Source organism: Chenopodium album, chromosome 23, assembly GCF_948465745.1.
Source record: "Chenopodium album chromosome 23, dcCheAlbu1.1, whole genome shotgun sequence".
Taxonomy (NCBI): domain Eukaryota; kingdom Viridiplantae; phylum Streptophyta; class Magnoliopsida; order Caryophyllales; family Amaranthaceae; genus Chenopodium; species Chenopodium album.
Window position 1 is genome coordinate 35,078,233 of NC_137856.1, and position 25,556 is coordinate 35,103,788.

At 31.7% G+C, this 25,556-nt stretch overlaps 6 protein-coding genes across 6 annotated transcripts; 5 read left to right on the forward strand and 1 right to left on the reverse strand.

Annotated features, from left to right (window-relative positions):
• Positions 1 to 571: 571 nt before the first annotated feature.
• On the forward strand, positions 572 to 1,784 carry LOC145607478 (uncharacterized). Its single transcript, XM_081663117.1, has 3 exons — positions 572 to 667; positions 1,238 to 1,437; positions 1,526 to 1,784. Exons 1-3 carry the CDS (start codon positions 572 to 574, stop codon positions 1,782 to 1,784), a joined length of 555 nt encoding a protein of 184 aa, XP_081519243.1.
• Positions 1,785 to 3,462: 1,678 nt separating this feature from the next.
• LOC145609413 (uncharacterized) lies at positions 3,463 to 4,865 on the forward strand. The gene is made up of 3 exons (XM_081664905.1): positions 3,463 to 3,738; positions 3,885 to 4,090; positions 4,294 to 4,865. The coding sequence occupies exons 1-3, from the start codon at positions 3,640 to 3,642 to the stop codon at positions 4,592 to 4,594; spliced, it is 606 nt and encodes a 201-aa protein (XP_081521031.1). The 5' UTR covers positions 3,463 to 3,639; the 3' UTR covers positions 4,595 to 4,865.
• Positions 4,866 to 5,941: 1,076 nt separating this feature from the next.
• LOC145608272 (uncharacterized) lies at positions 5,942 to 8,653 on the forward strand. Its single transcript, XM_081663884.1, has 3 exons — positions 5,942 to 6,106; positions 7,370 to 7,572; positions 8,248 to 8,653. The coding sequence occupies exons 1-3, from the start codon at positions 6,005 to 6,007 to the stop codon at positions 8,549 to 8,551; spliced, it is 609 nt and encodes a 202-aa protein (XP_081520010.1). The 5' UTR covers positions 5,942 to 6,004; the 3' UTR covers positions 8,552 to 8,653.
• A 3,021-nt stretch (positions 8,654 to 11,674) lies between these two features.
• LOC145608115 (uncharacterized) lies at positions 11,675 to 15,256 on the forward strand. The gene is made up of 4 exons (XM_081663716.1): positions 11,675 to 12,107; positions 12,222 to 13,432; positions 13,607 to 14,397; positions 14,492 to 15,256. The coding sequence occupies exons 2-4, from the start codon at positions 12,244 to 12,246 to the stop codon at positions 14,834 to 14,836; spliced, it is 2,325 nt and encodes a 774-aa protein (XP_081519842.1). The 5' UTR covers positions 11,675 to 12,107; positions 12,222 to 12,243; the 3' UTR covers positions 14,837 to 15,256.
• Positions 15,257 to 19,159: 3,903 nt separating this feature from the next.
• On the forward strand, positions 19,160 to 20,301 carry LOC145609668 (uncharacterized). The gene is made up of 2 exons (XM_081665123.1): positions 19,160 to 20,027; positions 20,169 to 20,301. Exons 1-2 carry the CDS (start codon positions 19,371 to 19,373, stop codon positions 20,244 to 20,246), a joined length of 735 nt encoding a protein of 244 aa, XP_081521249.1. The 5' UTR covers positions 19,160 to 19,370; the 3' UTR covers positions 20,247 to 20,301.
• Positions 20,302 to 20,953: 652 nt separating this feature from the next.
• LOC145607480 (protein RKD4-like) lies at positions 20,954 to 22,939 on the reverse strand. Its single transcript, XM_081663118.1, has 3 exons — positions 22,872 to 22,939; positions 22,062 to 22,653; positions 20,954 to 21,115 (listed from the first exon to the last, which is right to left on the reverse strand). The coding sequence occupies exons 1-3, from the start codon at positions 22,937 to 22,939 to the stop codon at positions 20,954 to 20,956; spliced, it is 822 nt and encodes a 273-aa protein (XP_081519244.1).
• Positions 22,940 to 25,556: the final 2,617 nt, after the last annotated feature.

The window sequence follows — 25,556 nt, forward strand, 5'->3', positions numbered from 1 at the left end:
GTCGTGTCTACTTTGTGACATAGGTTATATTCGAGGGGGTTAGCTAAAAGGGGAACAATTGTACTTTATCCAATTTGATGTGCTAAATCTGTACATAGATCCTTTTTGGTTGAAGTAATGGGCCTGTTCTCATTGACTGAACTCAGCTGAACTGAACTGAACTGAACAGAACTGAACAGAACTGAATATTTTATAAGAGAAGGAAATTAGGAGCAGAACTGAATTTCAACATAAGAGAACAGGCCCTTAAGTTACTCAATTATGAGCAGCATATATATGCAAAGTGCCAAAGTTAATGGAGAATCATATCGAATTAGGTAGACATTGAGGTCCAACATTACATAAACTACTCGATAATTTTATAAAAGCTAATTATTTTTTATAACCAAATAGCCCAAATTGGCACAAGCATTGATTAGCTTGATATTATAATTTACTTTACCCGCCACCGGAGTTCTATAAATAGCCAATTAACTCAAACTATTTTGTGTAATTTCTCGCATCTAATTAATCAACTACATTTTTAGATAATTCTAGAAAGAGAAAGAATCTTAAACTAATAGAGATTAAAATGGCTGGTCTTAGTTATTGGGTGCCTTTAAAAGCCCTTATTCATGGTATTTTAGCAATTGCTCTCAGTTTTGCTGCCTACTCCAAAAGGATTAAGGTAAATTTTTATTTTAGTGCTCTTTCGTCTAACTTTTGATACAACATGTCTCCCAATAATGTATACGCATTATTTTGACTGAACACGCTTGCCAAATCACAATTTGATTATTATAAAATTTTAACATAGTGAGATTCAAGTTGTACATTATAAGGGATTACATATATACTAATATACTTTTTTTCATATATTAACAATAATTACGTTCTAAGTGAGTAATTTTAAATAGGCAAATAGTACATGCTTTATAATGTTATATTGCAATGTTGCATAGTTAAAATGAGACAATATGACTATTCTATTATTGTTTCTTTCATGAGATTTTTTAGCTTCTTTACTATAAATATACTACAAGAGTATAAAAGTCAAATTAACTACTTAAGCAACTTTCATTTTTTATTGTGAGAAATTTTAGTTGCCCATGTTATTATTTGTCAACCAAACATCGCAAGTTATGGTACACAAGTGTACAACTCTCTAAATAATATACGATTGGCTTCTTGTGCACATCTTTAATTGTACTGTTAATCAAACAACCACTTAAACTCATTCGCTTGTTCTTTTAAACAGAGTGAGGAGGTTACCGACTTTAATGGAGTTTGTGAATATCCAAGCAGTTCAGCGTGGTATCTAGCTTTGATAGCTGCAATAGCTCTTCTGGCTGAACAAATTACTATAAGTGTTGGCATGGGATGCTTCTGCTGTCGTGGAGCACGTTGTTCATCAAAATGCACTGCTATTATCTCAATATTTTTCTTCATTTTTTCATGGTATAATGTAACAACATCATCAAATAATAACTTTGTATATTATAAAATTACTAAACTTAATTTTTTTTTTTGTGGTAAATGCATTCAGGTTAGCATTTTCTATAGCATTCATAGGACTGATGTACACAGCAGTCGTCAACAACCACAAATTTCTAGTTAAACATCATTCTTTACGCGCTAATGGTGGAAGTTGCTTCATTGGCTTGAAGCAAATGAACCTAGGGGCTGCATCTTGGTGCCTCATTACAACTGTTTTTGGTCTAATCTCTTATGCTTTCTGGGCATGTGGTAAAGACCGCGATAATAACAAGAATTATGGAGCTGGATATAGTAATTCTGCTAATTAATTATGGACAATGCAACTATGCAAGGTGTTACTATGTATAATACAACCTCTTGGCAGCGATCAAAGTAGATAAGTTGATAACAATAATAATGTTGATGTAATTGTTGTATGGTAAAATTGTGTGCAAATTACAGTTTTAGAAGTTTGTTTTGATCTTGATGATCATTATCTATTTGTTTGATTATTTGTAGTTGTGAGTTGTGACATTGTGTAATAGGTGTACTCATTTTATTACAAAAATTGGTCTTCGTTAATGAAGTCCTACTTTGTTTGATTGTGTTACGTCAAAAAATTCATAATTTGTCAATATGTCAACTACAACATTTAGCAATGTTCATAATGGAAGCCAATTCCCTTAGTTAAAGTTGCAATTGAAATTTGAAATGAGATTTTATGAAATTAAGAAATAAAGAGCACCAATTTAATTACAACTTTTTTAGAATCTATAATGAGCCGTGCATATAAAAAATTATATAAGTCCTATCGACGAACCTTTTTTGATAAATTCATACAAATATGCTTTTGAAATTCAATCAAAATTTGTACTCCATGTCTCCCTCCAACCACCTTCCGATTCCCTCTCATGATCTCCTGCTCTTCACTAGCCACCAGATTCAAATCCATTAAGTTTGATGAATTGAAGTGTTCAAACCCTTAACCAGAGATCATTCAATGGGCCGGGTATTATGGGTCTAGGCATGATCTGAAATAGCTACTCAATCAGGGGTTACTTAAGGGGTTCGGTCAAGGATTATTCGAGTTACTCAATCAGAGATTATTTATTAAGGGATTCGGTCAGAGGTTACTTGGTCAGGGTTACTTCCGTAAGGGGTTACTTGAGGGGTTATTCGGTCAAGAGTAACTCGAGTAACCCCTGACCAAGTAACTTGAGTAACCCCAACAATTCGAGTCACCCGCTTGACCGAGTAACTCAACTAACCCCGGCAACTCAAGGAACCCCTGACCGAGTAACTCGAGTAACCTCGACAACTCGAGTAACCCCTAACTGGGTAACTTGAGTAACCCCTCACCGAGTAACTCAAGTAACCCCGGCCACTGAAAAATCCCTGATAGTTTTTTGGTGCACGGAGTATTATATATGTTGGTGAATAAATATCTTTAATTTCGTTTATCATTCAATACTAACTTTTGTTACGTTTATTATTGTCTATGAATTTTAGGGTAATGATATATGTAGCCTTTAGGGTTATGTATAAGCATTACATTTACTTCCCAAAATGGAATTAAATTGGGAATTCATGACAAAATCACGCGCAAATCGGTATAATTAATAGTAATATTTCCTCAATATTTTCTTTTTGAGCTTCTTATACATACTCCTTAGAGCTATATTTATGATTTCCCTTAATTTTTTTATTGAAATCTTACGTCCTTATGCCTCCTCCATCGATTATAGCAAACGTGTTTAGATAAACCCTACTGATAGACTGAGTCAAAATGTACACACGTATGAGCAGCACACGCAAAGCCTATAAAAACAAATAATTTTAGGCATTGGATAAGGTCCAACACTCCAACGTTACATTTCCTATTTTAATTAGTAATTTATAAATTTATATTATAAACTTTTTTCCTAACCAAGTTGACACATGCATTGATTAAATACAAAGTATGATTAATTAATAATAATGTTGAGTCTTGAATTCTATTTTGTCGTCTAGAAATAATGTGTCGGCTGGTCTTAGGAGTCTTCCTAAAGTAGATTATTGCTATCTAGTTACTCATTATATAAATATCCTTCAAACCCAATTCAACTGTAAACTATCTTATCACAAACATTTCACAAAATCAAATTCTAAACATTTCACAAAATCAAATTCCAAAATAGTTCAAAAATGTCACAAGAATATACTTATTGGGTACCTTTAAAAGCCCTTCTTCATGGTATTCTCGCTATTGTTTTCAGTTTTACTGCTTACACCAAACGAGTCAAGGTAATTTTTAATCTCGTGTTTTTGTCAACCAAACAATATGTTTTCTAGATTTATTTTCAATGATAGGTTTACTCTGTTTTGTGTGTACTGTATATGTCAATCAAACGAGCACTTTAATTAACTGGTTTCGTTGTTTTTGTGAACAGAGTTATGAAGTTACCAGCTTTAATGGGTATTGCGCGTACCCAAGCAGTTCAGCTTTGTACTATGGTATAGTTGCTGCACTAGTTCTTCTGTTTGAGCAACTTACAATTACTTTCGGCATCAAATGCTTTTGTTGTCGACGTCGTGGAATTCATTTTAACAGAAAATTTGCTGCTATTTTGGCAATGATATTCTTCATTCTTTCCTGGTATGTCACCATTCACTTATGCTTTAATAAAATGAATTAATAATCATATCGCTCATTGTATAGGTAGTTTAAATATGTTAATATTGTGACAGCTAAATTTAAATGAAATTATATTCGCGATTTTATGAATATATGAAGGTGATTATTAGATTAGTCTTGTAAATTTTCAAAATATAAACTTTTTATCGATGTTATGAATGCAGGTGCGCATTTGTCATATCATTCATCGGATTGATATACACTGCAGTAGTTAACAGCCACAAGTTTTTAGTAAACCATCACTCTCAAAACAACGGAGGCAGTTGCTTCATTGGCCAAGAGAATTTGTTCCTAGGGGCTGCAATTTGGTGCATAATTACTACAGTTTTAGGCCTAATCACTTACGGTTTTTGGGCGTGTAGTACTCATACCAAAGACACATCAACTAGTGAGCAAGCTAATTATGCACAAAGTGGTGTTGCAATGGGACAACCTCATACACAATTACCAAAAGAACAATGTTGATGATATGATTGATATCAATGTTAGATAAAATTATTTGGTTGTTATGTTGTTAGTTGTATAAACCAAAATTGATGGAATTGCAAGAAAAAATAAAGTGTGCAATTCCTCTAATTAGAAGTTTTTTTTTTTTTTTTTTTCCTTCCTTCCCTTTTTTAGAGATTTTATGTAATTTTGAAAATTCTTTTATTTTAAATTTGTTTAATTACATGTTGTACGTGTGTATTGATATTTATTTGAATTCAATAAGTTAATTGAAACGAATGAAGTATTATGTTGATTTGTTTATATCAGTTATCGTAGCTATATACATTGTATTAATGTCAATAGGCATAAGTCGTGTAATGGGTGTGACGTAAGTAGCCAAATGATTAAATTACCTAATAGGCTAAGAACAAGTAATTAGGTGTTCCACTCTATGATTACACGCATTATAAGAGTATAAATAAAGTTTAAGATTATTGTTTATTGTTAAACCATATTCTAATTCCAAAATCAGCAACCCACTAGTCCACTAGTCCAACAGTTCACAATATATAGCATATTACCATATTGCCCCTAGGTCTTCAACACAACAACTGCTGACCACCATTATCATCATCATGCAATTATCGCCGCCATCACTACCACACTCGCAGAGCAATTCTACAATCAATTGGTATTGTTATGGAGAATATGCACCTTAAATTAAAGGAAGCAATTATAAATTACTTATACATATACAGTAGCAAACCGAAAAATAAAAGAATAAAAAACCTAATACTAGTTCGAAAATCAATCACAAACCAAATGTAACACTCTGTACTACGTACTAGTTTAGAGAATGATGTTACTTTTCCCCAACCATCTTACAAAATACATCGTCCAGTCGTCCACTATACGTGACTATTATTTCGGACAAAGATGGTAGTATACTGTATATATAGACATTTGGGATGTGCAACATGCGTTTTGCGTGCATTATCATTCAACAACTTAACCTAAATTACTATAAATTCATGCGTGTCAAAGGATCAATCTAACCAAAAAAGTTAAGCTAATGACTGAAATAAAGGATCATAATTGCTTGATTTTATTTATGACACGTCACACACTCAATTGATGATATAACGGACCCATCCATTAAACAAAAACCAACAACCCTAGGGAGATTATGTGACATATCATAAGTACAACCAAGCTGATGTATACATTAATTAATTGTTTCATATTGTATTGGCTCTTCCAGCTGTTCTCTAAAAATAGTGGTAGCTATTCCATCAAAAAAAAAAAAAAAAAAAAAAAAACAAAAAACAAAAAACTAGTGGTAGCTACTACGTATATATGAGTATCACACTCCATATTGGCCATATATACCATCCAACCAATTTATTTTAGATATTGTAGTAAGAGAAAAAAGTCCTATAAACGAAAATGGCCCAGAGAATTCGGGCGATTTTGGTGCCTATTTTTGCATTTGTTCTTGGTATACTAGCAGTTGTTTTCAGCTTTCTTGCTTATGCCAAAAGAATTAAGGTAAGTATATATACATGTGTTAATGTGTATAGTAATTTTTGTTACTGTGATTTTATTTTTGTGTAATCACTCTTTTAATATTAATGCGTCATTTTACATCACATACTTTATTTAGTAATTTTATGGTCTTTCTAGCAAATATATTCGTTATATTCCATGTAATTACGTATGCGATTTGTGGGGAAATACAAAATTACCTACGACTATACGGGTACATTTTTTTTCATTAATAATCCCTCGGATCACAAATTATTGCTAAAAATTACTTTTAAAGATCAAATTGTTAAGTTAAGTATGATAATCATGTTCTTATAGTAGTAGAAGTATAATGTGATTAAGACATCTACTCATCTATATTTGTGAAACTTTCATGATATCTATCTACTAATAAGAAACGGAGGTAGTATATCAAATGCATCCATTGAAAAAAAAAAAATGTATTCGATAGTTAATCTTATTGTCTACTAATTATTCTTTAGAATTGAATTAATCTGAAATGAACTGAATTAACTAAAGGGTTGTTTGGCATCATTTTTCGTTTTCAGTTTCCTGTTTTTTTGAAAACTAAAAACAAAAAATAGGAAACAAGAAAAAGGTGTTTCCACTTTTCTGTTGTTAGTTTTCAAAATTATCATGATTTTAATAAGTCTAAATATTTTTTGATTCATTATGTGATATATATAATGTACTTTAAAAAAACAAAAAACAAAAAAACAGAAAACCACAACGATGCCAAACGAACCCTAAGTTATCGAGGGAGTTATAAGAACTTGACGCGTATGGGTCAAGGAAGGTATGAAGGGATGTTCAACTGCCCAACCGGCCAACCAACCAAACCAATTAAGGTTGAGGCCCAATTGATCTATAAATTAAATTCTCTCGACAACTTCATAATTGAATGTGGCACTGAGCTTAGAGCCGTAGACGCGATTGGCCCATGATTTGACTATATGAGGCTTTAGGACGTGACTTTGTATTTTGTGATTTAACGTTTGGTATGAACAACTCAACAATTAACAATAACTATTAATTAATATAATACTCAGTAAAATGATATTCCAAAATTAGGTTTTCAAAATGTACATGTAGAAGAAGTGGATGTACACATGTAGTTCAACCGTGTGATTTTCTCATAATTGTATGTAACACGCAATATTTTGATTAATTCATGATTATTATAATATGAAATGGGTTGAGTAAAATTAAAATGATTGCGATTTGTATGTTGTCGTTGTTAACTAGTCTTGTTTGGGTGGGCTGCAGGCAGAAGATGTTGGTACAAAAGTAAATGGGGCATGCGTATATCCAAACACAGGAGCATGTGCACTTGGTATAACTGCTGCTGCATTTCTTTTGGCTGAACAAACTCTAATTAGTGCTGCTATCAACTGTTTTTGCTGCTGTGGTTTACGCATTTCTTCTACTTGTTCTGCTATTACTTCGCTTATTCTCTTTGTCATTTCCTGGTATGTTTCACAACCTCTCCATTTCTACCCCTTTTAACTTCGATAATATCTAAGGGTCTGTTCTGATTTACTGAACTGAACTGATTAGAGCTGAATTGAACTGAATAGAGCTGAATTGAACTGAATAGAGCTGAAATGAATTGTTTATGAGAGAAGGAAATTAGGAATTGAACTGAGCTGAGATGATTGGAGCTGAACTGAACTGAACTGAAATTAAACCGAAGAGAACAGGCCCTAAGTATCTACAGAATATTCACTCTATCTAACATTAATAGTCACGTCATTATATTTGTTGTATGCTTTGAATTACTAATGCAACAAGCGACAACTAAGCCTGAATAAAGTAATAAAGTATAAAAATTGGGTTGTTATAAGAAATTATGGAGCTATGAATTGTGGTCCGGAAGTCAATTTATACGAAGATCGTGCCACTAGACAATAATAACCCTTAGGGCCTGTTCTAATTGACTGAACTGAGCTGAACTGAAATGAACTGAACTGAATATTTTATGAGAGAAGGAAATTAAAAACTGAACTGAATTGAAGTGAAAATAATCTGAAGAGAATAGGCCCTTAGCTTGTGTTACAACTTGACGTTTAAAAGGATATAAGGAGAATATGATGAATGTGGCTTACTAATTTAACATAATCCTTGGCTTTGTTGTTTTGATACAGGATAACATTTGTGATAGCATTTTTGGGATTACTAAACACAGCCGCCATCCACAACAACACAAGTTATCTAGCAAAATTTCATTCTGAAGACAATAATCACATTTGCAAAGTTGGTAAAGAAGAGTTGTTCCTTGGTGCTGCACTTTGGTGTGTAATTACCATTGTTTTAGGACTAATCTCTTACGCTTTCTGGGCTTATGGCGCTGCTAATAACACGAACAACAATTACGCTAGCTCGGCTAATTATAAGCAGGGTGTTGCAATGGGACGACCTCATACACAGCTATCAAAGGAACAATATTGATATTGTGATATTGCTTGGTTACATGTATACTATACATAAAAAAAATTATGTATTATTATTGATTGGAGACTATACATTGCTAAAAAAAAGTTGGTTAATTCATTTTGGAATTAGAGTTTGATGTGATCATTGAAGATTGTTTTTTATCTACTAGTATATATTTCTATACTTAGCTTGCATTGTGCTCTTGTGTAACAGAGAGGATTCAATTATTGATTCTATGTTACAAGTCTTAGAAGATTTGCGGCTTTGTTACACGTACATAGCTATATAGGTCTTATTTTGGTATTTGGTATTTGGTATTTTGTTTACTCCCATCGGTCCTAAATATTTACAAAACAATCAAGGATCGGAGAGCAAAGATGATAACTCATTTCGTTATAGTCTTGCAGTCTTGCTTGGTTAATCATGGACTCATGGTATACGTTAATACATATATGTGGGCATGGAGTTAATGATGATGAACCTATTAGCAACCCCTCTTCTCGTTCATGTCCAAGGAACTACCAACTCGCCTTTTCAAATTGTTGTATTGCTTGTAGTAAGCAAAATGATGTTATGAATATGATTGTTTTAATTTACTAGTACAAAAGAAATATTTTTCCATGTTCCATAATAATTGGGCATTTTGATTTCTATATTCACTAAGCCCAAAGAAAGGAGAAAAGATAAAATACAAGAAAAGAATTTCCCCCTTTCTTGCTCCATACGACCATACATACATGCCCCCCCATATTACATTTTATAGGGTGCACCAAAATGTGGATCTCTACAAAGAATGTCAATCCCAATCAAATTTTAATTTGGACCCACAATGATGTTATGGAAGGAGGGTCCAAGTTTTATCCTAATTGAAGTTATCTACTTTTAAAAACGAGAGAAAAGCTTGAGTAATAATCCATGATAATGAGTTAGGTTACTTAGGTACAATTATATGGCTATTTTGAAATTCACTTGTAATAGTAGTCCAAAGGTATAGGACAATAGGAGATGGTTTAATCATCAGTTGTAGTAGTAAATTAGTAACAATCAGATTGATGACTTTGTTGTTCATACTTCATAGTTCGTAGCTAGGTAAACCCTTTGTGAAATTATTCATAAAAAAAGGGTCTTATGTATGGAAATTGATTTTATGACTATCAAGAATGATCATTGTTAATGGAAAATCATCACACGTACATAATTATCCCCATTTACAAACAACCCTTCCTTCCTTCCTACAATCAATTTGCCCCATTCCCAAATCCCAATTCATATTAAGCCCCGAACCCAAAAAACGAGCACCCCAAAAGACCCTTGAGAGCTCCCCAAGTGTCGATAAAACCCCCAAATAAAAATAAAATAAAAAAAATAAACATCCCAAATATTTTTCTAAAGTTATCCCATTTTTTGCACTTTCCCTCTTTTCCCCCTAATTTTCCAAATTTTGTACTAATAAAATGAAGTACTTGTATATTTTTTTGGACAATAAAGTACATTTTTTCAAAAACAAAATTGTAAAAATTATGCTTAATACTAATAGGTTGTGTATACTTGTATGTTTGTATCACAACAAATTAAGGAAATGTTATTCTCAGTCTCACATTTCACAATTTTTAAGCCGTATGATTGGATTTAGACTATTCTCAAATAATTAGAAAATCTCCGACTTCTTTAAGATCATTTCAGACTGTATATTTGGATTGAGTTCAACCCCAATAAACAATGCCTATCGTATAAGATACTTCATTCATTCTCTCTATTTCTTTATTTCTATGTATATTTAGTTTTTAATTTTAATAATAAGAAGAAAAAAAAAATTGAATGATGACATTTACAAGTGTAGTACTATTGTCTATACTCCCAAGGGGAGATCTTGAATAATTAGAAGAATTTCCATTACTATTTAAACTCATTATTTAAGAATTATGGGATTAAATTATTCCTTTAATTATTATGATTTGTGTTACTTTTGCCTAACAAGTTCCTGCTTTACAGGTCTCATTACCAAAGTTGAAGCCTTTTTCCCATTTTTATTTTTTAATTTTACCTTTCTCTGTCAACTTCTTCTACCTTTGTTTGTGGGACCCATGAATCCTTGGGTTTCTTAGGTGGATTCATCATATTATTGATAAATTATAAATTGAAAATGATGGGTTTTCATTGCTTGATCTTATTTCCTACATGATATGCTCTTCATTGACTGTTGTTGCTTTCTTGGACCATATACATGTACAAATACCATATAATAGCATTAGATAATTTATTTTAATTAGTGTTTATATGCTAATCTTGTTGCTAATGGCTTTACTTATTTGACTAATTTGTGTTTTCTAATGGGATTTTTATGCTACGTTGCAACATTTTAGGTAAGGGGTGTTTATATATGTAATTTTTTAATGTGATTATGGAGTTTAAAGGGTTTTTGGTGAATTTTTACTGAACTTTGTGGTCCATCTATTTTGACTAATTTTTGGTAAATTTGTGTGGCTTCAATTGGATTAAAAGTAGTGCATTGAAGTTGGATGTTTGGGGTTTTAGATGTTGGTGAATGGTGGGTGAATGTGGGTGAATGTTATAATCAACTTTTTTTACTTAGTATTGGAAATTCTTACACATAACACCCCCAACTTTATAGGTGGTTCTTACTTTAAAGTTGGATGTAATGGCAGTTTAAAATGTCTAGGAAAAAAGAGGGTAATTTGGGAAGAAAAGGAAGGGAAATAAGCTACCAAAGATGGCAAATTCTTGTGATAATATGCCTTAATTTGTTTGGAGTTATATTTATATAAGATTAGACTAATTACTTTGTGTAAGCCAAGACATGATATAGGTGGAGCCATTTCCGCTCCAATTGTAGTGTGTGTTTAACAAGACGGTCGGATATGCATGATGGAGAAAAATGTCATCTTATTTACAGTTAATACTAGTTAAGGTGGTCGCATTTGAAGATAGCATTGAACTAAAACAAATGGAGATGATCCTAATTTAATTAAGCTAAGAAATACTAGTAGTACTTTAAAGAAGTCCAAATGTAGGTTGTTACAAGTCTTATAAGTAGTAAGTAGAGATAAGATATTAATAAACAAAAAGATCCCTTGATTTTGTGGCCATGTATTGTCTATTTAATTAAAGACTCATGACACTCTGGAAAATGTACCAAAATTTGCAAGTGTGTTAGTGTGTACCCTTTTATATTCTCTCTTTTTTTCTCTCTCCTTTCACACTCAATTTTCTTCTATAACAAATAATGGTGACAAAAACCCAGGAATCTAGTGCCTTTTAACTCCTGAAAAGCCCAGGTTTTTAGAGCTGTAAGAGAATGAAAATTAATGTGGGGATCAAAAAATTAAAAGTTACTCAAAATGAAAGGAAAAATAAAGCAGCAAATTGGGTTTTAAAAGCTTAAACTTTCACTGAATTTTAGGACAAAACTATCATGTTCTTTTCCACTCATAATCTGTCATTTCTGTTAAAGTTTTCTGTAACTAATTTCTGGTAATTTAATGTCAGATTATACTGTTTAAGTACTGAGATACCCTGCATCACAGTTGAAGTAATTATTCCTTGGTTTCTTGTAAGTTTTCTTTTTACATTTCTAATGCATTTTTTCAATTTTTATGTTGTTAATTTGCTGTCATATTTATGATCTTAAGAAAATAAATTGGTGTTGTTTTGTTGAATTTCGAAGGCGGTGAGGCAAATTCTTGGTAATGGAAGAGAAGGGTGTGTCAAAATCATGTGATTTTGTGTCTGAAGTTAGAGATGATAGTTTATGTGCAATGTACTTTGGTATATCTTGTGCCTTTTATGCTCTTAAGAAGTTGTCAACTGAAAAATTGGATGATGAAATGTGTTTGGAAACAAGGGAAAAGATGCTGCAAGGGAGTGTTAATCTGTTGGGATTGTTGGTGTGGAGGAGAGTGCAGGAGGGTGAGGAATCGAAGAGGATCAAAAAACATGAGCTTCGTCGTAAGCTTGAGGCTGCTGAGAGGGAGATCATGGAGTTGAGAAGAGCAAGAAGTGAGGATGCTAAAGCTAATGATAAGGTTGCTAGCATTTATGCTGCACAAGAGCAAGGCTGGTTTGCTGAAAGGAGGCGGCTTAGGCATCAGGTTGAGAGTCTTTTGAATGATTTACGAATTCTTGATAAACGAAAGAATGAAGCTATTGCTGATTTGGATAGGAAGCTCGGGGAAATGGAAGTTTTGGTTAAGTCTAAGGAGAAGGTGTTGGAGGAAGATGAGAAGAAGAGGAATGAATTGGAAGAGAAATTGAAGTCTACTGAGGCTGTTATTGAGGAATTGAGAGAGACTAATAAGAATAAAGCTCAAGATCATTCGTCTGAGCTGTTGAAGCATAAGACGGCTTTCATTGAGCTTGTGTCTAACCAAAGGCAGCTAGAAGCTGAGTTGAGTAGGACGCTTAGGCAAGTGGAAGGAGCTAAGCAGCAACTTGAATGTCTGTTCGATGAAAAGGAAGAGGCGGTGTTGATGGTAGAAGAGCTAGCAGTGGAGCTTCAGAAAACGCGCAAAGAATCAGAACAAAAAGATAAGATTTTATCAGCACTGATGAGGAGAATTAAGGTGGATTCACCTGAGATTCTGAAAGAGGTCAAGTTATTCAAACCCAAAAGGAAAATTGGTGAAAGAAAAACAGAAAGGTTGGGAAGTTTTCCTTGTTCGAGAAGTGAAAGACACACATTGAGAAATTTGCTGTCAAGGCAAGTTAGTTCGAAACTGTTAGAGGCATTTCCGACTGATGAGAACAGAGAAGGGAGCACCAAATCAGAGCTACGCAAGGCGGTTTTTGATGAATTGGATGCTGAAGTTAGAAAAGAAATTGAAGATAGTTATGCAGCACAGACTGAAAAAGGATTTCCTGAAGAACATACTGAGTTTCGTAAGTTTTACACTCTAATCTTCTCATGATGACAGTTTAACATCTTTTCTTCTCATCTGTAATCTGCTTATCTGAACATATTTTCTTCAATTTTTTGAGGTGTTAAGAACAAAGTTTGTAAATTTTCATGTTTGTAATTGATCTTGAGTTATGTTGTTGCTGTTGGACTGTCAGATGAAGCAACGCGGTTGGATGAATGGGTTCATGCTGAGGCAGAAAAGTATCATAATGCAGTTGAGCAGAGGCATCAGCTAGAGTTAGATGCTTTGGAAGAGCAAATACGGATGAAGGAAGATAAACTAGAAGCCTGTCGATGGAAGCTACTGAGTGCAGAAGTAGAGTCAAAGAGGCTGCAATCGAAAACAGAAGACCACAATCAAGAATTGTCCCAACTCCGGGATGATAACTTGAGATTGGAGTCCTTGTTGGCAGACCGAGAAGTAGAACTTAAAACTTTGAAGGATCAGGTTTCAATGCAATTGAGCAAATTGAGTGTTCAAAAGCCAAGAAAACATTCATCTAGGAGGAATCTTTCGATAGATGATGATAATGGCTGGTCTAAGTTTAAATTCACAAAGAAAAAACCAGATGAGAAGGATCAAGAACCAAAGAAGAATATGGTGGAAGATGAGACTAAGAAACCAGTGGAACGAGACTCTTCATCGAAACATACCTCTTCAACCTCTTTTTCCTCCACTGAAGACATTGAAGAGAAACACATTCTAGAAGCAAAAGTGTGCTTGAACAAGGTTAATGCATCTCCGTGGAAAGTAGATCTTCATGCCTTGGGAGTTACTTACAAGATCAAGCGAATAAACCAGCAGTTGCTTATGCTTGAAAGATTAACAGGAAATCAAGAAAGCAATGAATTTAAGAGCTTTAATATTCTGCTTTCTTTGCTTAAAAAGCAAGTGAGCAGATATCAATCCCTTCAAGAGAAGACCGATGACCTTAGCAAGCGAATGGTAAGCTTCATACATATCTTGCGCATAATGCAGACTGTCAGCATTTTAAGTACTACACTGTATTTGCTAACCATATTCCTGTTGTTTTTTTCAGGAAGATAAGGACTTAAACTTAAAACAAAGAGTATCAAGTTCCAAGAGAACAAAGGAGGAGACAAAAAAACTTGAGAACTTCCTCGAGGAAACATTTCAGTTACAGAGATTTATAGTCGCGACAGGGCAAAAATTGATGGAAGTACAGTCCAAAATTGCTGCAGGATTTGTTTCTGGGATCACGAGTGAGCTTGACGGGCCTGATAATTTTGATATGAAGCGATTTGGTGATACAATGCAGTGTCTCTTTAAGGATGTTCAAAGGGGTCTTGAGGTCAGGATGTCTCGGCTTATTGGTGATCTTGAAGGCACATTAGCTTATGAGGGAATTCACTTCCTGAAGTAATAACTTCAGAATCTGAAAAAAAAAATTCAGGGTTTTTAGCAGTATGTGAAAAACATTGAATGTGTATTCTTTCAGTCAATTGATGCAACAAGAAAAGAAGCCTTATGTTCTTATGTGACTTTGTACATAAACAACTATCCAAAATAATACAGTATACTCAATAAAAATATACTTCTGTATTTGTTTTATACTGCTGCAGATCAGATATTTGGAGAATCTAGTTATTTAGTTGTGTTTTGGTAGTTTTCAGAACATTCTCTGCAGAACTTGTTTTGGATTTGTCAGCTGTATCAGTCATAGTTTAGCTGCAGATGATTACTCAGGTGTCTACATCTCATTATGATATCTATTCGTGGTCGAAAATAGAACACCAATATATATGCAAGTATGATCTTGTTTTTGTGGATTAAATTTTAAAAATTCTAGTATGGTCACTCTCACAATGACCATCACTATACTCAATTTTCATTGGCTGATTTTAGATTTATTTTTTTAGCTTGGTCAAACATTCATTAAGGGTATTTAAGGTATTTTCCTTTTTTTTATTTCATTTTCTTATTTTCCATAATTCAATTAATTATTTTCTGAAATTCTTATTTTAATTTCGAAATTATTTTATCTAATTATAATTTTAATAAAATCCAAAATTCTAATTAAATATAACAATTAAAAATCGAAAATTTTGTTCTTCGAACTTCATCGATGTTCATCGTTGTTCTTCGTAGTTCTTCAAAAAAATTTAATCAAATAATGAAATCAACCACGAATTTATGTTCCATGTACCTTAATTTCAGTCGCGCATCAATGGAAATCGAAAAATAGGCTAGATTTATACAGCCATTGCGCAATTTTCTAGTTCACATAATCGGTTTCTATCATCTTCTCGCAAGGGATTCTTAATCTTTGAATTATAGATTTTAATTGTACAAAGTCAAGCATCGAATGCGAAAATAGCGATTTTATGCATAAGAAATAAAAAATTTTAAGTTTTTCGGTAATATATGTTCGTCATGAAAATCTGAGAAGAAACGGTATCACATTTTTTCACAACCTTCTTTGATCCGAAAAATCGAAGATCGAAATATAAAACTTGTTTGTGATTAAGGTATTGACCAGAATATAAATATGACATAGCCTTAACTGAATTTTATTAATTTTATAAAGATAATGACCATATACTATATTGGACATTTCCAATTAGCATAACGGAATTTAGTTCGATGGAAATTTACAATACGATGAACCTGGATAATGATTTGAATTAATCATTATTTGAAATTATGGAATCGATATCTTTTAAGTTTAGAAATTGCATTTTAATATTGGAAATCACTTATTCTAATTAGGATTTTTTCCTAATTTTCTATCTTTTTAAATTTTAAGTAGATTATATATTGGAAATCAGAATAGGATGTTTTCCTAATTTATTATCTTTAAAACTTAAATGATTTCTATCTTTTAAATTTTAAAAATATTTTACAAACAACAAAGTTAGGGTTTTTTGCTTCACATGCTTATCATCCTCGCATACTCTTTTCAACCGAATTTGTTTCACAGTTTGCACAATTACCTTCCGAATAGGTAATGACATAAGTATTAGCAGGATAAAACCGGATATAAGTATATGTAAAAGCTTAGTCAATTAATTTTTTAAACTAATCGCTTTAGTATATTTAATACTGCATTGCATTTTCAAACTAAATTTAAATTTTTTTAAATGACCGCCCTTATTTTTCGCTAGTCAGTTGCAAACCGTGAAACAAATTCTGTTGAAAAGGATATGCGAGGATGATAAAGATGTGAAGCAAAAAACCCTAACGATGTTGTTTGTAAAGATTTTTTAAAATTTAAAAGATAAAAATCATTTAAATTTTGGAGATAATAAATTAGGAAAATATCCTATGTAGAATAACTGATTACCAATATTTAATCTATTCAAAATTTAAAAAGATAGAAATTTAGGAAAAGATCATAATTAGAATAAATGATTTCCAATATTAAAATGCAATTTCTAAACTTAAAATATATTGATTCCATAATTTTTGTTTATTGATTAGTTCGAATCAATGTCTAGGTTCATCGTATTATAAATTTCCATCGAAGTAAATTCTGTTATAATAATTGGAAATGTCCAATGTTACGTTTGGTCATTATCTGTTTACAATTATTAAAATTCAATTAAGGCTATGTCATATTCAAATTTGGGTCAATACCTTAATCACAAACAGTGTTTATAATTCGATCTTCGATTTTTTGGATCAAACAAAGTTGTGAGAAAAAATGGGTTACGGTTTCTTCTCATATTTTCATGACGAACATATATTACCTCAAAACTTAAAATTTTTTTATTTTTATACCTTAAATCGCTATGTTCGAATCCGATGCTTGACTTTGTACAATTAAAATATGTTATTCAAAGATTAGAACCCACCCACAGGATGAAAGAAACGGATTATATGTACCATAAAGTTGCGCAATGGCTGTATAAATCTGGCCTATTTTTTCGGTCTCCATTGATGCGCAATTGAAATTAAGGTACATTGAACATAAAATCGTGGTTGATTTCATTATTTGATGAAAAATTTGGAAGAACTAGGAAGAACATTGATGAACATCGATGAACGACGAAGAACAAATTTTCGATTTTTTTTTTTTTTTTAAATCTTAATTTTAGATTTTATTAAAATTAGATTTAGATAAAATTAATTCGAAAATTAAAATAATATTTTCAGAAATTCATTAATTGAATTATGGAAAATAAGAAAAAGAATTAAAAAAAGAAAATACCTTGAATACCCTTAAATAAAGTTTGACCAATCTAAAAAAATAAATCTAAAATCAACCAATGAGATTTAAGTATACCTATAGTCATATCTAAGATGACCATAGTAGAAACATCCATTAAATTTATCAAAATGTGTATGAAGTAAATTCTCTACAAGGACCTTTCGGTTTTCCTGATATCCTAATGTCACTCGTATCATTCTTTAATGAGTTATAGCCATTTTTGGAGAAAAGTCATTTTCGCTATTAAAAAATAAGTGTTCACTTAACGAACTTTTCTCATTTCATATTATCTGTCACTATATCAACGTACTAATTGCACTTAAAAAATAAAGCAATGTACTGAACTACTGATATTTGTAATACTTGTAGTTGTAAATGCTAAGATTATAAGCATTTGTAATTAAGAGTGATAATAGCATAGTTTATAATGTCATTAGAAGTTTAGAGGATATTTTTCTATGCTATTGCACCAGCATTTGTTGCTGAATTGATTTCTCTGAAAATGTAGGTAGATTTGTTTAAATTTCTTAGGCAAAATCTTTTATGACCGTTGATATGATATTGAATTTATAGCTTCAAAAAAACATCTGGGCCTTCTTCATATAAAGAGGTTTGTGTTTGGTCTTAAAAATTGACCTGAATTCACATAAAACCTTGAATTTTCTGATTTGTCTTTATTACAATATACCTTCACATGGTCGGCCCTTCATAGATAAGGTTCTCTATAAGTTAAGTTATTTTGAGTAGGTATATATATTCATACAAATACACTGGTTATTAGACCCAAAATTCTGTACGGAGAAAATGATTTTGACACTCCAAAAATTGATTTGAATCCTCTATAATGATAACACGTTTTTTTATGCTCTACTCATAAAGAGGAGAGTCATAATCAATTTTATAAGTTTTATTATATTATTAGATACATCTTTTTTCCCTTTAAATATGGATTTCACATTACATATTTAGATTACATTAGCGTATTGGTTACTCGTCATATTTTGTAATTTCATGTGAATATGTGATAGGACAAGCTTAAACTTGTGAACCTTGTACCTAATTTTCTAAGCCTTTTACTTACAATCAGGGTTTCTAAATGAAGCATAATATTTCTAATCATGATTTAAAGATGAGAGAAAAAAGGAACAACTAACTCCATTTTCATCTAATCATCCATTCAATCCACCAATAAGAATTTAGAATTCACTAACAACTTCAACGTCTAAAATGTGACCGTTGATAGCATTCCCTCTAAAAATTGAAACACCCCTTTTATGACCATATAAAACATTAAATATAAATATTTAAACGTTATTAAATATTAGCCGTACTATATGGTCCAAATGCCTTATTTATTGCATAAAATTTGCTAATACTTCATATTCCTCGTGAGTTATATAGCGCTAGGAGCGTTTTCTAATTTCTAACCTTTTCCCTCTTCACATTCCTTACTTTCATCTTTGAATGCATTATCATGCATCTCTATATATACCTAACTTAAAATCTTTAACTACCATACTTCTCATACATCTTTCTCCGTTGCCACCCCCTTCCTTTTCTTAACAAAACTCGGCTTTTACTAAACAATCTTAAACAACATGTGTTACTGGTACGTATTGTGAGGTAACAAGTTTGATTCTCGTTTCTCTTAAGTAAGGATTGAATGAAACGAGTTTGCCTTGTATAGAATTACATACATTGTTGTGCATGAATTGTATACTCGTCCTATTGGATCATTCTATGAAGTATGGGGCCTAAATTAGGTGATCAACTAGCTTCCACACCACCAAAGCTATCTCTCACAAACCTCCCAAGTTTGAAGGCAATCGCGGCGGAGTCACCATGGACTTTGACACCACCGTTGCACCCCATGGCATCCATTCCCTTCGAGTGGGAGGAAGCACCCGGAAAGCCCAGGTTCACTAACATTTCAAGTCCATGTAAGAAGCCCAAAAGTGTTAGATGCTTAGAACTTCCTCCTAGGATATTGGTTGAGGGCCTTGAGGCTAAAGTGGGCCAAGTGGCCCACATTCCTTCTTCTCCAACTACTGTTTTAGATGGGCCTCGTTTGGGCCGATCTTTGTCTCAAAGGTTCTGCTTTGAGGGCCCAATTCCAAATGATTTGGGTTTGAATGTAAAAGAAAATAGTGTAATGGGTCAAGAGAAGAGTAAGAAGAATGATGTGAAAAGACAAATTGGGCCTTGGAGGAGGTGTGTCAGTGGTAATGGTACAAAGTGGAGTCAAAAGCTTACCAAGGGCAATATTGGCATTTCACCTTGGAATGATAGTATTGGTGGGAGTGATGTTATGAATAAGATGGATATTGAGGTGAAAGTAACAAGATTTAGAAGGCGATCAAATAGAAGTCTACACAAGTTATCAAATACAAGTTCTCGTGTATTTGTAAGTTCAAATTTTTACCTTACTGCTAAACATTTTAATTCCTTCTTATTATATTTTAGTATTAATATTTTGCACTATAATTAATTGTATCTAATAGTCTAATTCTAATATGGTGTATGATTCTGTTTGAAAAATTTGTAGGAAAACATCCTTGAATGCCTTAAGCAAATAGTGATATGGCGGCGCAAAGTGGAGAAGCAAAGATCTGAAGCATCATAAATTTTAGATTATGCAAAGCTTTCTTATAATGTATCCTTTGTGTAAGTTGTATAAAATGATATATAAAATATAATTGTGGATTTATTGCACCCATTATATCATTAGTATGTTATTTTAAGAACATAACTACACTGCTACATAGCTACACGTATAGTATAACAACAAAGGTTAAGGATCATATATATAATACTTTAAAGTAAACCTCAGCTTTCACTGTTTTTTTTAGTCCAATATTTCTCGTTAACTATAAAGGATTTTCCCTCTAAACCCTAGCCCAACACCAATCTATAATATTTATTAACTTCAAATTGAGCATCATTTGGAGTGTTATTTTGTGTGAAGAGATCAAATCTTTTAACTTGTACTGTAATCCATAATATTTTCCCTTAATATTCATCATAAATTCATAATATCATAAGAAGAGAAGGTAAAAGGGAAATCCAAATGTTAAAGCTAAGTAGTTTACCAAAGATAGTAAACTGTTAGAATTACTACTATGTAACAAGCAACAAGGTTACATACTACTGCCAATGGAAATGTCAAGTTTCAGCTACAAACTTGTAACCTCAAATTAAAAGACATTAAACTAATACTAAATCTAATTCTAACACCAAAATATACTTCCTCCTAATCTAGTCTACACACTAGATTACGTCAGTTAATTAAATCACATCAAGATATCATGTCACTGGAATTAATCATATGTATCAAACATAGTTTAAAGCTAAGGCCCTCCTTTTCTTGTAATTGGCCTTAAAACATTGTTGCCTTAGCCTCTTTGTTTCCTCCGTTAATTCAAATTCGGCCATAAAATAAAGTTTCCTCTTGTCCTCCTCCAATCGTTCCACCATTTTCACCATTCCTTGATCCTACACGTATACATCATAAAATATTATAATTAAGATACAAACAAAACCACGCTGTTTATAAGACCGGAAAAAGAGATAAAGATCGATCAAACATAATATAGCCACACAAAAGCATATCGATGGAGACGAGTAAATTTCTAGTTTCGAATACAATACATAGAAATTAAACCAATTACATTTGTCGATATTCTATATTTATCTATAAACTATATATAGCTTAATACTTCGTAAACAAACTAACAATTCACAAACTTGAGCAAATTCATCAACTACGAGTATGATTTCTGCAATTTATTAAATATATCCAACGAAAAATAATGATTAATCAAATCTAGTGTACACTCCGTAGTAGATATATATTGATTGATGCTTAGGCAAAAATATAAAAACACTTCCCCAAAATCACAGCTATACACCTATACTCAATCACACGCAGCAAAAAAACAAAAAAATAAATAAAAAATAAAAAATAAAAAATAAAAAATAAAAATCTACATCTAAGTTTTTATGTACATGGAGCATTAAATTATAAGGACAAGTGACAACCAATAGCGTTACGTATACTTCAAAGTGTAATTGTATGTAAATTATTTTATTTTTATAGTCTGTATTATCTATGAGGCTGTTATTAACATTTTTTCATTTAAATTATATAGCAGATTATTGTATACATTACTAGAATTTTGAACCTGTTTTTTTCTTATTTGGATTTTACAGTATCACGATGCAATTTTTGTGTTTATGCAAATTAAATTTGAATAATCGTCAATGACTCGTCCACACATACTAATTGGCATAATATTAACAATAACAAATTAAAGAAGGTGTTCTTATAATTCTTCCTTTCATTCATAATCAAGTTAAAAGTAAATAATTTTAATTTATACAAAAGTATAAGTGTATAATTAACAGAAATAATAAAAACATGCATGCACAACTAACGTACCTTAACACTTTGAATTAGAGCCTCCAAGCTTTTGATTTTTCTATGAGGCCATCTTTTGATATTCAACTCTCTACACCTCTTCTTCAGTATTGTTAACCCTACATTCAACTCTTTTGCTGCCTTACTAATCGGCAAATCAAAATACTTCCTTAATTCTTCGTACCCAATCGATTCGATCTTTGTTGCCTTAATTTTCCTAGTTTCATCATTTTGATCATCACCAACAATATTTTCCACTTTCACTATTTTGTTACCTTGTTTTTGCATTATAAGACCTTCTGCCACGACCGTGTTTAACGATTGATCGTCGTATACACTAGCCGGGAGTAAGACTTGAGCATTGTCCAAAGGAGGTGTATTCGAGTTTTCGATATTTGAGGGAAGTGAAGGTACCAAAGGAGGAAGTTGTCTAAGAGGTTTCCATGCATCTTCTTCACACAAGGGAGGGCATTCATTCCATAAATTGAAATCAATCCCTAAATTTTCTAAGTTATTTAGGGATTGATTAGTTGAAGGATAATCAAGATGATAATCCTGAAAAACTGATTCAAGTGGTGGTATTATTGGCAGTAATGATTCTTCAAATAATGACCTGCAAATTTATTAATTCATTCATTAGGTTTTATAACGAAATTATATTAAACTCTCATGAATATATATTCTTACAACAATATTTTATAAATATATTGTAATTTAAACTAGTAATGCGATAGACTTAACAGTACATATATACATATATATATTACTCCGTACACTGCAATAGTAATCAACTCGAGTATGTAAGACACTCATTTTATGTTACGTACGTACCTTTGTTGCACTAAATTATCTTCCAAAAGGTGCCAGCAGTCTTGAAGGTCGTAGCATTGAATCTCCATCTTAGGAAAATTATTAGTATCAATTTCCATGAAGATTGGGAAAAATGATCGAGTATAAAGAGAGTGACGAGAGAAGTAGGGAAATGTGTAAATTTATCAAATATAAATAGAAGTAGGAAGAGTAATATTTGATGATTAAATTGAGAGTTTCGTTACTAATTTATATTCTTGTGATACGGTTTATAGTAAATTGTTACTAAATAAATAACTAATTTATTGGGAAGACAATTTACCAATAGCTAAAAAAAGGGGGATGCATTAATATGTTTTTTGATGCGAGTAATTAAATTGTAATTCACTTTTCATTTTCAGATAATCGTACCTTTTGGAGTTTTATTTATTTATTCATAAACTCATACATATATGATACATGCATGCATGTACATTATTATTTTTATTGTGCTCACATATTTTCACTTACTTATATAGAAATGGATTTGGCCTAAATTTGCTAATTTGTACACTTATGTAAGTATTTTAATTTACAGTAGTGATTTTGTGGTAAATTTATGCTTATGGGAAATGGACGGAGCATAATTGGATAAATTGATTAAATTCCTCACATTTCATATTCAATTTTGTTTTTATGATCAACATTTATCAATTATCATTGTTTTTTTTTTTCATATATAAAAATAGTTTGGATCATGTAGTATATAGTATTACGGAATAATCAAAATTTTCATAGTGTTAGTTAATATGCGTGTTAATTTGTTGAATATATGATCGATCAGTAACTTTCAAATACTAAAATTTCATTTTCAAAATCAACACATGAGATGGGGGAGTAATATTGCCATTAGGCCATTAGTACATACGAGACGTGCAAGATCAAACAAATTGAGGGTAACCATTTTACTCTCTTACGGTAATTACGTTTAGACATAAGCTTTATTAAAAATTGTGGATAAACTAGCACGGATCGTAGTATCTTCTAACTTCATACTCATTTAATAAAAATAACAATATGGAGTAATTGTTACTCCGTAATGCATATAAATATAGTAATAAGGTACTCCCTCCGTCCCTAAATTATATTCCTCTTTGGAAATTTACACGGGAATTAAGGAGGGAAGAATAAGACAAATATCAATAATTAGATAATGCAATGGGATGTATAAAGATAGATTAGTTATTACTCATGACAAGTCGTCAATCCTTTGTAAAAAAAAAGGACCAATCACATGCTCCTAATTAAAAAATTCTAACCAATCATATTCATTGTAATTTGGCACAAGGATTATGAGTGAGATTAGGTAAGGATGAGTGATAAAGCATTAAATATAAAACAGAAAAAGAGAGTTAATTTACTAAAAAAAAACTTACCAAAAATAGAAAGGAGGAATGTAATTTTGGAATACCAAAAATAGAAAGGAGGAATGTAATTTAGGGATGGAGGGAGTATACTATAACTCGATTTTTTTTTTTTTTTTGTTTGAAGGGAATAACTCGAATAATTTACGTACTCCCATTATTAGTTAGTGGGGAGGTTTCAGTTACACGGGTATATGTTGTGACTAGTTACTAATTAATTGCATGTTTAAAGAGTAAGTTATGTGAAATTAATTGGATCGGATATGATATATTAGGGGTTAAAAAACAGAAAAAATAAAGAGGTTAGTAATATTGAACTTAACGCTTAAATAAATTGTAATCATGAATTGTTAAAGTAGGCACAGCGCATGAGCAGCCAGTGTAATAAATTTACTGCTGGAGATAAAATCTAATCATCATCCTTATTTTATCCTTCCTTGTACACGATTCCTATCTTACTTTTTTCTAGGTTTTTGTTGGCGGCTCTTTAATTTTTATCATGTTTTCTTCCTTTGAATCTTTTCATTTTTCTATACAGTTCAATTTAATTGAGTTCAGTTTTTAATTTCCTTCTCTTATAAATCGTTCAGTTCAGCTCAGTTAAGTATATCAAAACAGGTCGTGTAGTTAGAAAAGTTCAAAGATACATAACAAGCCGAATAATTTGTTTAAATCTATAGTTGATTTGAAATGGTTCAACTTAACCTTATCGTTTAATTTATTTATTTTTGAATACAAACAAGACAATTTTGAAAATAGATTGGTTTTAAAGACAAGATTTCGATTCAATTTTACAAAGTGCTATACTAAATTTCTTGCCCAATCAGCGAGCTTAAATTTTTATAACCCAAATAAAATACATGCTTAAAGATGGCCTTATTTTTAAAAAATGGCCTTATTATTAGGAAAGATATGATAATATCTTTACAAAATATTATTTGATTATGCAAGATATATTGTTCCTAAATTTATTATATATTAGGAACAATATATCGTACAACTTGTTCCTAAACACTACTCGTATAGTCGTATCCTATAAAGTGATAGTGATGAATCCGATCAATTAAGTCAATTGTCACCCGAAAACTATACTAGTATGGAACTTATATGGAAGAATATTTTTGTACAAGTATGCTCATCTCCGCAATTTCCGCAGACTAGAGGTTAGCTATGGGGCATAGATGATTGTCCACACAATTTACAGTATATAGAGTGCAAATTAATACATGAGAAAGAGGAATCAAAATTCAAAAAAGAAGTCAAATGTAAATGATGAATTTTGAAATAGTACCAAAATAAACCT

Excerpts from the sequence above, each read along its gene's own strand:
- LOC145607478 (XM_081663117.1), top strand. The coding sequence starts at position 572 with ATGGCTGGTCTTAGTTATTGGGTGCCTTTAAAAGCCCTTATTCATGGT. Across the intron at positions 668-1,237 it reads CCTACTCCAAAAGGATTAAG|AGTGAGGAGGTTACCGACTT; the intron begins GTAAATTTTTAT and ends TCTTTTAAACAG. Across the intron at positions 1,438-1,525 it reads TTTTTCTTCATTTTTTCATG|GTTAGCATTTTCTATAGCAT; the intron begins GTATAATGTAAC and ends AAATGCATTCAG.
- LOC145609413 (XM_081664905.1), top strand. The coding sequence starts at position 3,640 with ATGTCACAAGAATATACTTATTGGGTACCTTTAAAAGCCCTTCTTCAT. Across the intron at positions 3,739-3,884 it reads CTTACACCAAACGAGTCAAG|AGTTATGAAGTTACCAGCTT; the intron begins GTAATTTTTAAT and ends TTTTGTGAACAG. Across the intron at positions 4,091-4,293 it reads ATATTCTTCATTCTTTCCTG|GTGCGCATTTGTCATATCAT; the intron begins GTATGTCACCAT and ends TTATGAATGCAG.
- LOC145608272 (XM_081663884.1), top strand. The coding sequence starts at position 6,005 with ATGGCCCAGAGAATTCGGGCGATTTTGGTGCCTATTTTTGCATTTGTT. Across the intron at positions 6,107-7,369 it reads CTTATGCCAAAAGAATTAAG|GCAGAAGATGTTGGTACAAA; the intron begins GTAAGTATATAT and ends GGTGGGCTGCAG. Across the intron at positions 7,573-8,247 it reads ATTCTCTTTGTCATTTCCTG|GATAACATTTGTGATAGCAT; the intron begins GTATGTTTCACA and ends GTTTTGATACAG.
- LOC145608115 (XM_081663716.1), top strand. The coding sequence starts at position 12,244 with ATGGAAGAGAAGGGTGTGTCAAAATCATGTGATTTTGTGTCTGAAGTT. Across the intron at positions 13,433-13,606 it reads TGAAGAACATACTGAGTTTC|ATGAAGCAACGCGGTTGGAT; the intron begins GTAAGTTTTACA and ends TTGGACTGTCAG. Across the intron at positions 14,398-14,491 it reads ATGACCTTAGCAAGCGAATG|GAAGATAAGGACTTAAACTT; the intron begins GTAAGCTTCATA and ends TGTTTTTTTCAG.
- LOC145609668 (XM_081665123.1), top strand. The coding sequence starts at position 19,371 with ATGGGGCCTAAATTAGGTGATCAACTAGCTTCCACACCACCAAAGCTA. Across the intron at positions 20,028-20,168 it reads ATACAAGTTCTCGTGTATTT|GAAAACATCCTTGAATGCCT; the intron begins GTAAGTTCAAAT and ends AAAAATTTGTAG.
- LOC145607480 (XM_081663118.1), bottom strand. The coding sequence starts at position 22,939 with ATGGAGATTCAATGCTACGACCTTCAAGACTGCTGGCACCTTTTGGAA. Across the intron at positions 22,654-22,871 it reads GATAATTTAGTGCAACAAAG|GTCATTATTTGAAGAATCAT; the intron begins GTACGTACGTAA and ends ATAAATTTGCAG. Across the intron at positions 21,116-22,061 it reads CTCTAATTCAAAGTGTTAAG|GATCAAGGAATGGTGAAAAT; the intron begins GTACGTTAGTTG and ends GTATACGTGTAG.